This window comes from Eretmochelys imbricata, chromosome 2 (assembly GCF_965152235.1).
Source record: "Eretmochelys imbricata isolate rEreImb1 chromosome 2, rEreImb1.hap1, whole genome shotgun sequence".
NCBI classification, from domain to species: Eukaryota; Metazoa; Chordata; order Testudines; family Cheloniidae; genus Eretmochelys; species Eretmochelys imbricata.
This window is the reverse complement of record NC_135573.1, coordinates 224,103,802-224,118,920: the sequence shown is the minus strand read 5'-3', so window position 1 is coordinate 224,118,920 and position 15,119 is coordinate 224,103,802. Positions and strand designations below refer to the sequence as shown.

The 15,119-nt window shown below is 40.6% G+C and overlaps 1 protein-coding gene across 2 annotated transcripts in view; it reads right to left on the bottom strand.

Annotated features, from left to right (window-relative positions):
* Nucleotides 1-15,119, bottom strand: part of KRIT1 (KRIT1 ankyrin repeat containing) — a 41,847-nt gene that overhangs the window by 23,481 nt on the left and 3,247 nt on the right. The window contains exons 2-8 of one of the 2 annotated variants that reach the window (XM_077808114.1): nucleotides 10,543-10,668; nucleotides 7,793-7,917; nucleotides 6,244-6,403; nucleotides 4,350-4,442; nucleotides 2,784-2,913; nucleotides 506-749; nucleotides 120-235 (exon numbers count right to left, since the gene is read on the bottom strand). In XM_077808114.1, coding sequence (XP_077664240.1) covers nucleotides 120-235; nucleotides 506-749; nucleotides 2,784-2,913; nucleotides 4,350-4,442; nucleotides 6,244-6,403; nucleotides 7,793-7,894 — 845 coding nt within the window. In that variant the 5' untranslated portion in view covers nucleotides 7,895-7,917; nucleotides 10,543-10,668. Of the gene's footprint in view, nucleotides 1-119; nucleotides 236-505; nucleotides 750-2,783; nucleotides 2,914-4,349; nucleotides 4,517-6,243; nucleotides 6,404-7,792; nucleotides 7,918-10,542; nucleotides 10,669-15,119 lie in introns of those variants that run through there. The other variant, XM_077808115.1, reaches the window with a different exon arrangement.

The following is a 15,119-nucleotide window of genomic DNA, read 5'->3' as shown; positions in this document are numbered from 1 at the left end:
ATATAAGTCTTTGTGCAGTCCCTAGGGCAATGGGGCCCTGCTTCTTGAATGGGGCCTTAGACACTACTGTAATATGAATAAGTAATATAAAATATAATTATATAAATGTAACACAATACTTGTCTTCCATGACACTGCTCATGCTGCGTTGCCACTTTTCTCGTTTTGGAATCTGAATCTTTGAATAGTCTGGAGCTCCAAGACCAAAATATGGATTTATAACCACTTTATCAACCTAGGAAGACAACATAATATTAAAAAAAAAAGTCTGAAAAACTTCTCATTGAGACTTCAACAAACCAATCGCAATGACTTGTACGTTCTGTTGGACCCAATGTAAACATAGTAACTTGTTGCTATTAAGGGGACAGATTTTCAAATTCACACATTTGAAAATCAAATCAGGCCACAAGCATTGCACTGAGAAAACCTATGTTAAAGTTCAGTACATTATTATCAAATCCCTTTCACAACTAAAATATAGTTCATATTACCAAACTCTTACCCTGTTGGTATACTGAAGATCTGACCCGAACAAAGGGTTGTAGATACACATATCTGCTTTCTCCAGCGCCAACATTTTGCTCTTTATTTCTAATGCAGTATACCCCATGTGTAGAGAGCTCTCCGTTTGCCCAGGTTCAATAGCATATGCAGGGTTTGTGACATTAGTTTTAATCCTCTCAAGAGGAGATGGTCTGAATAAAGCTGGGATGGAATGAGATTGTGTATGTCGTTCATCTAACCATCTGCAGAACAGAATGGAAAAGTAACACTAGTATTTTGAAGATAAAGGACTAATTCTTTAGCCACACTGGGTACACCACTTTTGGGGAAGTCAAAGGTGGTTGTGTGCATGAAGAGGCTACAGAATCAGGCACTAAATTGATTACATGAATTGCTCCTCTGACTCTAAGGAGTGCTTTTACTGACACAGAGGGAGGGACCTGCCCCCTGTTTAGGTTAAGCTGGGGAGAAACATAGGGCCAGTCACACACTCCTTTTGCTGTGGTAAGATTTTGCCACCCACATATGCATTGTGGGGCATGACTTAGAGCAAGCATTCACTCTATCTTCAGGAGACTGTCTTGGCATTTAATTGCTGATTTAATGTTGTCGTTCTGTTGATCACTGTGGGTTTTTGGGGCTTTTTTTAGGGTCAAGTCATATTTGTGTGTGGGTTCTCCCATACGGCAATACACAAGTTTGGGGTGGACATAATCTATGCAGGGGAAGAATTTATTTGGTTATTTAGGCCAGGATGGGAGGGAGGTAAAGAGGGATATATATCCCCAGAATTGTGGGATTCACTGTGTAGCTGGGACAGAAACACTCAGGCAGAGGCTGCCCTAGTCTGTCTCAGTGGCAGCTCTAACCTCTCTATGGGAGGGCAGTGTGGCTTGCGGTCCAAGCCATGTGTCCAAACCTGGGTAGTATCTCTAGCTGGGTAGTTTGTTGTGACTTCGGGTTCTCCTAGTCAGGACAAAGGGTGTCCTGAACATCAGCTACCCTTTGCTGCAAAGAATACCTTAATTCCTTCCATTTGTTTACAATATTGTTTATTTGGTAAAGTTGTGGCCACTGTGCAATAAACTGTCCCTGGCTTGTGAGGGGTCTTTTGAGCAAGTACCCCATTAGATGGCGAGGGTGTTCAAACCTTTCAGAGCTATTTCTTCAGTCTGTCTAAAGACTCAATTAGATGACGTAGCATCAGTTACATTCTGTTCACATTTTCAAGGTTTTCTTCACAACCATAAAGTCTGGAAACAAATACATTAAATGGAAGCTTAGATTCTAGGGCATCCATTCAATGACAGGCAAGTTTGACAATTACCACTGTGAAGCAGGCAAAAACTGTAATGACTACCAGTGCTAATAAATAAAAAATTATCATATAACTTATATTTTGCTGTTGTCTTTGGTCCTGATCCTGTCATCATTTATGCATGTGCTTAACTTCACTCACGTGAGCCGTTCTATTGAATTCAATGTTTGTAGAACAGTTCAGACAAGCCACGCCAGTATTTCTTCATTTTTGAAGATAAAATGAAGGACTGACTGTTTTACCACTGAATGGAACAACACACGAGTAAAGTTAAGAGCGTGTGTGTTTGCAGGATCAGAATTTAGGAGTGAGTCACTTTTAAAATCTCAAAAAAAAAAAAAAAAAAAATCAGATTTCTTTGCTAAACGGAGCTGAAGAAGTCAGACTCACCAAAAATATATATTTAGCCAATTTCCAAATGATTAGAAATCAGATTAAAGTAATTATTTGTAAATTTTCATAATTATCTAATTTAAAAATAAGTGTGTAAATCTGGGGAAGATACACTATATTATTCATAAGTAACAGGTTTAATTCCTAGATTAAGTGCAAATCTCAGTGCAATCTAAACTATGGAGATCCTAAGGTGACTCCATGATACTCTGGCAAATGTTATTAGTTTATCATTGAGATTATCTATGTAAAATGTAGGTATCATTTATATTCTTGCATGGTTCTGTAATGCATTAGAAGTGAACAAGCCTCTTTTCAGGAACCTCTAGATTTAAAAAAGTATAACCATCTTCACCTCAAAACTATCCGGTGTGAAGAATTACAGATCAATCCTCAATATTTGCTTGTTTTTTTAAATAAACTTGCTAAGAAATCATGTGATATCACCATGATTTCCTTCTCAGTGATCACAAGACTACTATAAAACAGATCTAATTTTTCATGTTTGGAGACTTCCTTGTCTATTTTCTATTTCTAACCACGTATTTCTACTAATATTTCTTACTTATCCAAGGCTATTAACATTCTAGCAGTGAGTGTAGCAAAATGAGTGCTGGATTCGCTGCAGACCCTCATGATGTCCTGTAAGCAGTAGAAAACTGGGCATCCAGGACTGTATGCGTATTTTGTATTATCTAAAAAGGAAAGAGAAACAGAAAACTCTTCAACGGCAACAAAAATCCTGTTTTCCTCTTTTGCAGTTATACAATTTCAGCTAAGAGATGATATTCTATTTTTAGACTATGGTAGATCAATTTTTTCCAAATGGTAACCGATACAAATTACATATGCAGTGTTTTTGTAGCAGTTTTGGTCCCAGGATATTATAGAGACAAGGTGGGTGAGGTAATATCTTTTAATGGACTAACTTCCCAAGCTTCTCTCTCTCACCAACAGAAGTTGGTTCAATAAAAGATATTACCTGACCAACCTTGCCTCTCACAAATTACATACCAATTCTTACGTAACAAAATTCAATCCAATAAAGTTGCCCTAAATGTATTACAGAATGTTCCGTTACTGTCCCACCATTGTGATCATGTTCGTTTTCTGAGTTACTGAAAAAACTGTATAACTGTTGAAGGAAAAATAACCTGTTAGTTTTGACAAAGACCTTACGATTCAAGTGGTGTCTATTTGCCAACTTTCACTTTCAAAGCATATCACAAATAGCAAGTGAACATGTTTCCCCAGTAAAACACAAAAAACTTCCATAATATTTTAAATGTATTTTGTAGTCTAGTGGTTCCCAAACTAGGGGCACCACTTGTTCAGGGAAAGCCCCTGGCGGGCTGGGCTGATTTGTTTACCTGCCACGTCCGCAGGTTCGGCTGATCGCAGCTCCTAGTGGCCGCGGTTCGCCGTTCTTGGCCCATGGGGGTTGCGGGAAGTGGTGCGGGTTGAGGGTGTTGGCCGCCCTTCCCGCAGCCTCCATTAGCCTGAAAAGGTGAACCGTGGCCAGTGGGAGCCATGATCAGCCAAACCTGCAGACGCAGCAGGTAAACAAACCAGCCCAGCCCACCAGGGGCTTTCCCTAAACAAGAGGCGCCCCTAGTTTGGGAACCAGTGGTATAGTGTGAAATATATTATGTGAAATATATTTTGCCTTCAGAGAACTACTCAGTATTCCTTACTCAGGCAAGAATGCCCATTCACTCCAAAGGGGACTCTTCTCTCAGAAAAGATGCTGGAAAAGATCCTTTTTTATGTTTACTAATATAAATACAGTAGCCTTTGTAATAAACCAAATTTGTTTTTTTGTTTCATAATACCAAAATTAACTATTAGTAAATGTATTGAATATATAACAAAATATTGCACTGGTTCTCTATGTCTTAAAAACTTTGATTCTCTTTAAACTTTGACTAACTACATTTCCCCACTGTTTTTAGGCATCTGGAGAAAGACAATTATGGACCTCTAGCAACCTCAATCTAATTCTTCCAAACCCAAATATAAATATCATAGCAGTTAACATTTATATAAAATAAATATGTAAATTCTTTAGGAAACAAGGGCTTAACTTTCTCTAAAATACACACAACTTCAGGAATTATGTTTTAAACATTACCTTTGACAACGGTTGGAACAATGAAAAGAGAGGCTTCCCTGCCCACCTTCTCTCCATCAAGAGGAAATTTCTTCATTAATACTACTCGCTTTCCTAACATATTATTAAGACAACAAAGGAAGTCAACTGAGTGTTGGATGGACAAATGGTTGGCAGCTTGATTCTTCCTGGTTCCCAGGAAACAAAATAAAATATTATTTTCTGAAAACTGAGGAAGCAAATTAAATCTGAATAACCCTGAGCAGCTGCATGAACATATGTGTAACTCAACACACATACACAGATTGTTAACAGGTAAAGAATTACCATTACTTTCAATTTCTCTTCATATGAATTTTTCCCATTAACCTAATTGTTGCTATTGCCCTTCTCTAAACCAGCTCTAAAATCTGTAATATACTTTTTAAAATGGGGTGTGCAGCAACGCACACAGTATTCCACAACAAAGTGAACTACCAATTTATGAAATGGTATTATAATGTTTTCCATATTATTCTCCATCCCATCTTTGTGCAACCTAACATTGATTTGCCTTTTTGACCTCAGCTGCACATTTAGCAAAGTCTTCATCGGACTGTGTACTGTGATGCCCAGGTTATTTTCCTGAGTCAAACCTGTTAAGTTAGAACCCTGTAAAGTGTATCAGTAGTTCAAATTTTTCTTTCCATCATGCATGACTTTACATTTATTAACACTGAATTTAAGTTTCATTGTGTTACCCATTCACTTAGCTTGGTAAAACCCTCTTAAATTCCTCAAAGTCTTCTCTGGATTTGGCTAACCAAAATAATTTTGTGCCAGCTGCAAATTTTTGCTACTTCACTACTTACCCCCTTTTCTAGATTGTTAATAATTATATGGCCATGGTATAGCTACACCAGCAAAAATCGCCCTTGTGTAGAAGCAGTTACACTGACAAAAAAGTGCTTTTCCCAGTATAACTTATACCATTCAGCAAACAAAATGAGCTATACAGGCAAAAAGCACTTTTTGCCAGCACAGCTACATCATAAAAGAAATCACACCCCTACTCGAAATGGCTATACCAAGAAAACTTTTAAGTGTAAACGTGACCTATTAAACAACAATGGTCATAATATAGAACTTGAGGCACTCTGCCATTAAACTTTTGCCCTTATGAAAATGGATTATGTATTCTTAACTCTTTGTTTCTAATCTCTCAACCAGATTTTGATCCATGACAATACTTTCTCTCTCACCCCAGAATTACTTAGTTCCTTTACTAGCTTCTTGAGAGGGAACCTATCAAAGGCCTTGATACAGTCTAAATAAACTACGTCAAATGGTTACCCTTTATCCTCTATTTTACTATCATGGACAAAGAATTCTAACAGATAAGTGAGGCACAAATTTCCTTTTCAAAAACTGTGCTAGCTAGATACTATCATATCACGATCTTCCAGATGTTTTAATTATTATTTTATTATAACTTTGACCAATTTACCAGTTATAGTTTAAGGCTATCTGGTGCATAATTTCCTGGATCATCCCTAAAGCCTTTTTTTTAAATTGCTAATATTTTAACTATGATTAAGATTGTGTGCACTGTAATCTAGTTTTTCCAAGTATTTAGAAACTTAGCTGTAAAACTAATTTTGGACTGAAATATAGGTATGGGCACACAAGGTCTCACCTATGATAAACTTGTCAAAAACAGTTCAGGGTTTTTTGAGTTTTTTTTTTTTTTAAATTTTAAGACATTTAGAAGTAAAAGGAAAATAAAGGACAGCCTGAGGGTTCAGCTGCATGCTTCTATTTGCAGAACTTAAAATAGACCTTGATTTCTAAAACAGATATTGTTTTATTACTTCCTTTAACTGGTCTATTTTGAGTACTACGACACCAATACCAAATAAGAAAAAACAATTCTCACCTTTGATACCTTGATTAGCTGGTGAAATTGGTTTGGTGGTTTCTACTACATAATCCAAGATGCTCTGGGTTATCTCACTGCCTCCCTGAAGTTTAGTTTCCAACAAAACTTTCTTTCTCTTTTTCTTTTGTCCTTCAATGGGAACTTCAAGCAACAAAATCTTGCAAAAAATAAAATTAAGTAATTATTTAAGAATTACTGAAACATTAGTTTTATTTAACAAGCAGACTAGCAAGCTTTTGTTTTTAATTAACCAATTGTAGTGCTATGTGCAGAATTCTCTAAATAGCAAGGGTATATGGGACATTCAAAAGATGCTGTAAGTGATTTTGAATGTACTTTCACCCCACTTCTCAGGTCCTCAAAATCATGGATGACCAATTCCTGTGACATTCTACAAAGCATTTTACTGCAGACTTCACAACCACCATGAACTCTACTGACACATGGGGTTTGTCCACAAGTAATCATTTACAGAATGTATTCCTTTTTATATTTTTAGTATTTTTGATATTGCAGAAGCTGGAATGTGTTTCATTAGGCACAAATTATGCCATTAACTATATGATGAATGTTTGATTTTTCTTATTTGAAATCCTTTGATATAAAATAATAAAAGTACAAAGTCATTGTACACGGGGCTTTTTATTTATAAAATGGGTATTATAAAAGGAGAAACATAACTGGCCAGTAAAGATTCCACATTTGTGGGAACATGGTGCAACTTCACAAATTGGTCCTTGGTAGTCAATTGTAAAAGCAGTGATAAAATCCAGAAAGTACTGAATGCAAAGCAGCATCTTCTGGAAGGTCATCTCAACCACCAAAGACACAGAAACAGGAAAAGCCAAGATCCCAATCCTGTATTAAGTTCCATGCAGCACAGAGATCCACCAATATGCAACATGATACGTGACCTGGCCTTACCCTAAAAAACCTGTTAACGCTTGCACGTGTATGACAGAAGTTGTAGGATCAGATTCTAAAATAGCAACTGTTTGACATGTTCCTGCCAATACGCTGAGCTGAGGTTTGATTATTGATTTTAAGCACAAAGAAAATGTAATTAAAAAAAAATCACTTCAGAAACTTAGAAGGATGTTACCTGAATTTTTTCTAGTATATGTTGTGATTGTGGCATTTGTTTAAAGTGTAACATAACACGTTACAGTGTTTTGGTATTTATTGGGTTAGTACACTAGCCTGAGACACAGATTCAGCTCCCTCTTCTGCCACAAACTTCCTGTGTGACTGTGGCCAAGTCACTTAGTCTCTCTGTGCCTCAGCTCCCTCTCTGTAAAATACGGATAATTATACTTTCCTATGTCACAAAGGTTTTTCTAAGGATAAATAAAGAGATAATAAGAGAGATAGTGGGACACAGCAACTATGGTAATGGGAGCTATATAAGAACCTACGATTGCTCAGATAGTAAATCTCTGTTTATCTATCTAAACTGTAGGATAATTAAGGTTTTTGTTTTCCAATTATGTTATTTTTTCATATTTTCAAACTTTAATCAAAGAAAGTTTTAAAAAATTGTTTATACTTCATATGATTTAGCTCGATATTCCCGAGAATTCAGGCTAGCAGTAGTCTTTGGACGAATCACAGCAACATATGCATCTCCTATGTTTTCTGGGTTTCCCATGGTTTATTCTTTTTCATTTATTACTAGAGACAATGAAATAAACAAGAAAGGTTAGATTGAGGAAAAAAGATAAAAACAAACCAAATATGATATCACACCCTAGCATAAATAATTATATTCACTGATGTTTTCCATTTAAAACAGCTTATTCATTTTTTATCTGGAGAACGTGTTTCAATAGTTGTTACAATTCATTTTCCCTTTCATGCACTAAGAGAATGTATCAGTGAAAAACCCCTACACTGTACAGAATTATAAGAGTAAACCTGTTCTCTAACTTATTTTTATAATTAGGCTTAGAAGGATTAGATCTTTTTTTGGATAAGTGTCAGTGAACATTGATTTCACCATGCACACACAAACTGATGAAAAATATTACACCAATAATAACTGAAATTTACAGATAGGCAAAGTAACAAAAATGCTGCTTGGGAACTTATTTGAGTTTGATTTTAAGATATTTACTTTGCAAATTTTGACATGTGACATGGACAATTTGTGTTATAATGGTTGTATAGCCAACTTTTTGAATATCTGTATGTACTATATTAAATAATTGTCAGATGCCCCCACAATTGTGAAAGTTTAAATTGATAAAAATAAAAAAGCTTAAAAACAAACATCAATATTATCCACTGAAATTATAATTTAAATAAAAAAATAAAAATAAAATTCCACCAAGCCTATTTGTAATGTAAAGATGACCGTATCTCTTTCAATGAGCAGGTAGCCTCCATACAACAGAATCTCAGAGTTATAAACACCTCTAGAATGGAGGTTGATAACTCTGAACAAAATGTTATGGTTGTTCTTTCAAAAGTTTGCAGCTGAACATTGACTTAATGGAGCTTTAAAACTTCACTGTGCAGAAGAAAAATGCTACTTTTAATTTAGATGAAACCAGCATAGAAAGTTTCCTTACCTTGACAATTTTTTTTAAACTTTCCCTTTATTTTTTTAGTAGTTTATGTTTAACACAGTACTGTACTGTATTTGCTTTTTTTTTCTGGTCCTTGCTGCTGCCTGATTGCGCATTTCCGGTTCCAAATCAGGTGTGTGGTTGATAGGGATGTAAATGTTGTTAAAAAATAACCCATTTAAACCCCTTCCCCTTTGCCCCGGACAGACAGGGAAGAGCAGCTGTGCTCATATCGGGGTGACACAGCAGGCCAAGCCAGGAGCACCTGGGGCAATTGAGGGGGCCCAGCGCCCCCCCTCACATCTTCAGTACCCAGGAAAAGGGAGAATGGCCCCAGGTACCTAGTTTGTCCTGATGTGGCCTCCACAGACGCGCCGTACCATCCCAGCAGTGGACTCCCTTCCCTTCAATTATCAGCTGAAGCCGCAAGACCGACCAGCGTGCCATCCTCCTCCACAGCTGAACTCCTTCCAGTGGCACAGGGAGAGGCTGGGGACTACTTTACCCCGTGATGGGGCCCGCAGCCCTTGCCCACCCCCAGTCTAAACACACTCCCCTTGCCCAGCTGGCCACCCCCCCGCAAAGCCCCCAGACAGGTGGTTTGCTCATCCTACTTCCCTGCACTGCCAGGTGTTTCTTGGCCTATTGAGCGGTATCCTTCCATTGGGGTCGTCACCCCTGGGTCTTCGTAAGTATTTCCCCTCAGGTCAATGGGGCTGGAGGGACTGTTTTTACCAACAAAGGGGTGTACAGGACCCTCTCCCCACTGCTGGGTCGAAGACCCCTTAGGGGCTAGAGCATTAATATCAACCCGGTCCCTTTAAGATGGGGCTGAGCTCCCAGTGACCTCTCGTGATGCCCACTACTTCCTGGTTGCCATAGACACCTCTTGCCAGCATCCCAAAATGGCGTCTCTGCTGCTGCAGAACCTGTTTGAGACCAGCACGCAGGCCCTGGCCACCAGCAAGGACTTCTACCAGGTGATTGTCACCCGGAAGGAGGTGGGTGAATGAGGGAGGGTTAACGGTATGACTAATACTATTGATTAACCATTTTACCGTTTAATATTTTACATCCCTAGTGGTTGCCTGATTTGTAACTCTGTAAGTTTGTAACTCTGAGATCCTTCTGTATTTTGTAATTTGCCAAAAGCCTGAGCAACTCTAGAATCTTGGAAGGTATAAGCAACTGATAACTATTCCCAGTTTTGAAATATATCTATGCAGTGTATAGTGTATCTGATATTATAAATACCACATTTCCACCAATTCAATAACTGAAACCTCAAGAAAGAACCTGAATCTCTATTCTCCAATGGGAAGTAGAACATTCTTACCAGGATCCCAAATAACAGAGCTGGGAAAAATAAGCTCTAAAATGAAATATTCCTTTTACTTCAGTGGGGCTCTACGTGAGGGCACAGGTACACACTTACAATTCATGGCAGATTGGAATCATATTCATTCCAACTGGTTGACAATTCTTTCTGGACCTCAAAGTGATTACTTTTCCTTATATTAAAATAGATTATAGTGGCACTCCCTTATAATCCGAAATCTGCAATAAAATTAAATTATAAAATCTGCAAAAGCTGACTAGGTCTACCTTTATAATCTAGAAATAAGATAATCTCCGGTCTATTTCAGATGATCTTTTCCCTGATCCACAACTGAAAACCCTTTAATTACCTATGATCAATAAATATAGATAATACGCAAATTTGTCTCACCACAAAATGGAGATTTTATCATTACTATTTATAGTTTGCAGTGCTGCTGCATCTCTTTGGAGGATAAATAGAGGACTTCAATCTTCCATGCGTTCAATCCAGTATATTTCACCAAGATAAGGTTAACTGAAAAATTCAAAGGGAAAAGAATTATAATTAAATGTGAAATGTTATAAACGAGACCATGATTAAAAATGTTTTTCATCATTATGACAATTCCAGAATTAGATAAATTCATGGAGGATAGGTCCATCAATGGCTATTAGCCAACATGGTCAGGGATGCAACCCCATGCTCTCTCTGGGTGTCCTAATTTCCAGAAGCTGGGAGTGGACAACAGGGGATGGATCGCTCGATAATTGCCCTGTTCTGTTCATTTCCTCTGACATTGGCCACTGGGCTAGACAGACCATTGATCTGACTCAGTACAGCTGTTTTTATGTTTACGTTCTGCTAGCTTGAAGATATCAGCACTAGGATTGGAGTAAAAGTCTTTAAATATTGAATTGTATAACAGTATCATCTATGAATCCAGTCAAGCATCAGGGTCTCATTGTGCTAAATGCTGTACAGACATGTAACAAAGATGACTGTCAGCTCTCTGGAGCAGGAACTATCTACATGACTGACAGGACACATCTGGTGATAAAACAGACATATATAGTAGAGTTGAGTGGAGAGCATGAAGTAACAATTAAATGAAGAGAGTTTAGCAGAAGTCATAGCAAAGGTTAAGATTTTGTCATGGTTAATTTTAGTAAAAGTCACAGACAGATCACGGGCAATAAACAAAAATACACGGAGGCCTGTGACCTGTCCATAGGAGTGAGAGGGCTGACTGCTACGGGGGCTGAATCCCGAGCTCTGCTGCAGTGGGGTGCCTGACAGCCCAGAGTTCTGCCACATGGGGAGGTAGGGGGTGACAGCCTGGAGCCCCACCGCCTGGGTGGGGGACTGAAAGATCTAGCCCTGCTGCATGGCTGAAGCTGAAGCAGTCATGGAGGTCCATTAAAGTAACGGAATCCGTGACCTCCATGATGAAATCATATCCTTAGTCATAGCACATCGTTTGCCTAATGCCAGATGGGAGTGATTGGTAAGCATTATAGCACAAGTATGTTGTAAAGGAGGGATTTAAAGTGGTTTTCTAGCAGGATGGATAAGAGTTGATTTTAAAAAAATAATTTAATTTAGTATTTTTTTAATTTAAATTGGATTTTTACTTAAATCAAATACAGATTTATTTTAAAAAGTAAACATATTGAAAATTTAATTTGAAACTTTGACAACCTATGTTAAGTCTTAAACTTACTATAATCCATTATAGTCATTTAAATTAAAACAATAATATTAAGCAGTACATATTTGCCGGCAAATATTTTAAAAATGTCATATCACTGAAATGGTGAAAGTCCCTGGCTAAGCACCTCTATCCAGAGTTTTAAGTGCTAAGCCAGCTTTTATACAGAGTTGTCATACCCCTGTTTGTCCCAGGATATTAAAGAGACAAAGTGGGTGAATGAAGTAATATCTTTTATTGGACAAACTTCTGTTCATGAGAGAGAAAAGCTTTTGAGCTTACATGGAGCTCTTCTTCAGGTCTGGGAAAAGTACTTTGAGTGCCACAGCTAAGTTGAAACAGATTGTAAATAGTTACATATTTCAATGGACAATTCAAGGTGAAATGGCCTGTTAACTCCTCTCCAATCATGGAGGTGGGGCAGGGAAGGGACAAAAGACCTAAACTTCCTCACAGATTTCCACCACAACGTCAAGAACTACCACCCATGGGCGATGCGTAGCATAGGCTGGGGAAGGCTGCGACTCCCCAAACAGCTCCCTGTAGCTCCACCCATGTTCCGCCCCAAAGCACCCTCTTGCTTGCCGCTAGTTGCCCTCAAGCGGGAGGGGCGAGACAGGCCAGGGGCTAGCCTCCCAGGCCTGTGGTTCACCCACTGCACATGCTATCACCCATCCATTAAACTCCCTCTGGAATTCTCCAACATCAGCATCAATTTCTTTGATGCCAGGATCAGCTTCAACAAGGGAATCCTACAGCAGACAGCTATAAACAAGAAACCTACAGATTACCACACCTACCTTCATAGATCCAGTAACCACCCCAACCACACCAAGAAATCTGTTATTTACAGTCAGATACTCAGGGCATGGCTGCACTTGCGAGTTACAGCACAGTAAAGGAGCCCCGGGCGCATTAGCTCACTACCCGTCCACACTGGCAAGGCACGTAGAGCGCTCTGACTCCGTGGCTACAGTGCTGCTGGCACTCCGCCTCGGCAAGTGGAATAACATTTTGTGAGCCCCTGCTGGTGTGCCGCAGTGCCAGTGTGAACCCCCTGGTCCTATAGTGCGCTCTGATTGGCCTCCAGAAGTGTCCAACAATGCCTGTGCTAGCCACTCTGGTCATCACTTTGAACTCTACTGCCCTGCCCTCAGGTGACCAACTGTCAGACCCGCCCTTTAAATTCTCTGGGAATTTTGAAAATCCCCTTCCTGTTTGCTCAGCCAGGCGTGGAGTGCTCTCAGCGAACCTTTCCAGGCGACCATGCCTCCACACGCCAGGCAAGCCCCAGTATGGAGCAATGGTGAGGTGCTGAACCTCATCAGCTGTTTGGGGGAAGGATGCTGTCCAGTCCCAGCTGTGCTCCAGCTGCAGGAATTATGATACCTTTGGGCAGATATCAAGGGACGTGATGGAAAGGGGCCATGACCAGGACGCTCTATAGTGCAGGGTTAAAGTGAAGGAGCTGCGGAATGCCTACCGCAAAGCCCGTGAGGCAAACACCTGTTCCGGTGTGACCTACCATTTCTACAAATTGTGTTACAATAACAATGTGACTGGTGAATCTTGCCCATATGTTCAGCGTTTAGCTGATCGCCATATTTGGGGTCGGGAAGGAATTTTCCTCCAGGGCAGATTGGTAGAGGCCCTGGAGGTTTTTTGCCTTCCTCTGTAGCATGGGGCCTGGGTCACTTGCTGGAGGATTCTATGCTCCTTGAAGTCTTTAAACCACAATTTGAGGACTTCAATAGCTCAGACATTGGTGAGGTTTTTCGCAGGAGTGGGTGGGTGAGATTTTGTGGCCTGCGTTGTGCAGGAGGTCAGACTAGATGATCATAATGGTCCACTCTGACCTTAGTATCTACGAATCTACGAATCTACAAAGAGCTAGACGCGATACTTGGAAGCGACCCCACCTCCACTCCGAGTACCACCATGGACACTTCAGAGCCCAGTTCAACAAGGCGGGAGGAGGAGGAGGAGGAAAGCGGGAGCGAGGGTGCTGAGGCGGCGGAAGACACCCCGGAATCCCTAGATGCATGCAGCCAGGAGCTGTTCTCAAGCCAGGAGGAAGGTAGCCAGTCGCAGGGGTCGGTACTTGGGGAAGGACAAACAGCAGAGGAGGTTCCCGGCAAGTGGCTTCTATTTTGGGAAGGAAGTTATTTGGTGCGGGCTCTTGGGGTGAGGAGGGTTAGGACTGCATGCATGCCTAGATGTGGAATAAGGTGTTGATGTGCTCGCTCACATCATGGTAATCGGCCTCAGTGATCTCTTCAAAGGCCTCATCTGGAACTTGGGCAATGCGCTTGCACAGGTTTCTCGGGAGAGCCACTGTGTTCCTTCTCCCAGTAAGACTAACTGGTCCATGCCACTGTGCCGTGAAGGGCGGGGGGGACCATTGCTGCACACAGGCAAGCTGCATATGGGCCAGGGTGGAATCCGCATTGCAGTAGAAGACCCTCCCTTGCTTCCCACGTCACCCTCAGCAGTGAGATATCTTCCAGGACGAACTCTTGTGGAAAATGTGGGGACAGTGTTCAGTATAGGGGCCCCCTGCTGCTGTTGGCTCTTCCCAAGGCACAGAAACCCAGAGGACAGTATAGCCGTGAAACAATCAGTCATACTTATGCTGTGCTTACTCACCATTTTGGGGCTCCTGTGGGTTATGTATGCTTGGTTTGGGATGAGCAAATTATGCTATTGTGTAGACTGTGCTTGCCCTTAAGTACGGGGGAATCATTGCTCTGTCTGGTGTCAACAATGCTGCCTCTGTTAAGTGTTGCATTTTGCCTTTACAGATGCAACCTTGAGATCTCAGCCGTCTGTGTTATCACTGGCCGAAAGACTCCAAAGAATCAGAAAGAGGCCATGTAGAAGCAAGGAAGACGTGTTGCATGAAGTAATGCAGCATTCAAGTAATAAAAATGGAAAAGTGCAGAAGAGGCGGGACAGTGAAAGGAGGATCCGCCAGCAGAATGAGGAGAGCTGGCACAAAAGTGTGGTGCTCTGGCAGCAAAGCATGGATCGGCTGATAAGCATAATGGAGCACCACGCGGACTCGATCCAGGCACTCGTAGCCATGCAAGCAGAGCACTACCGTGCCCGCCCCGCCCCTGCAGCCCTTGTCCCAAAATTCTTTCCCTTGTGCCCCCTGCCACCTCCAACCCACTTTCCCCAACATCCGGGTTCTTACTGCCACCAGCTGCCTCCTACACCTGTAGCTTCACTACCCAGCCCTGAAAACTACAACCCTTACCCTCTGCACTCAACCCCC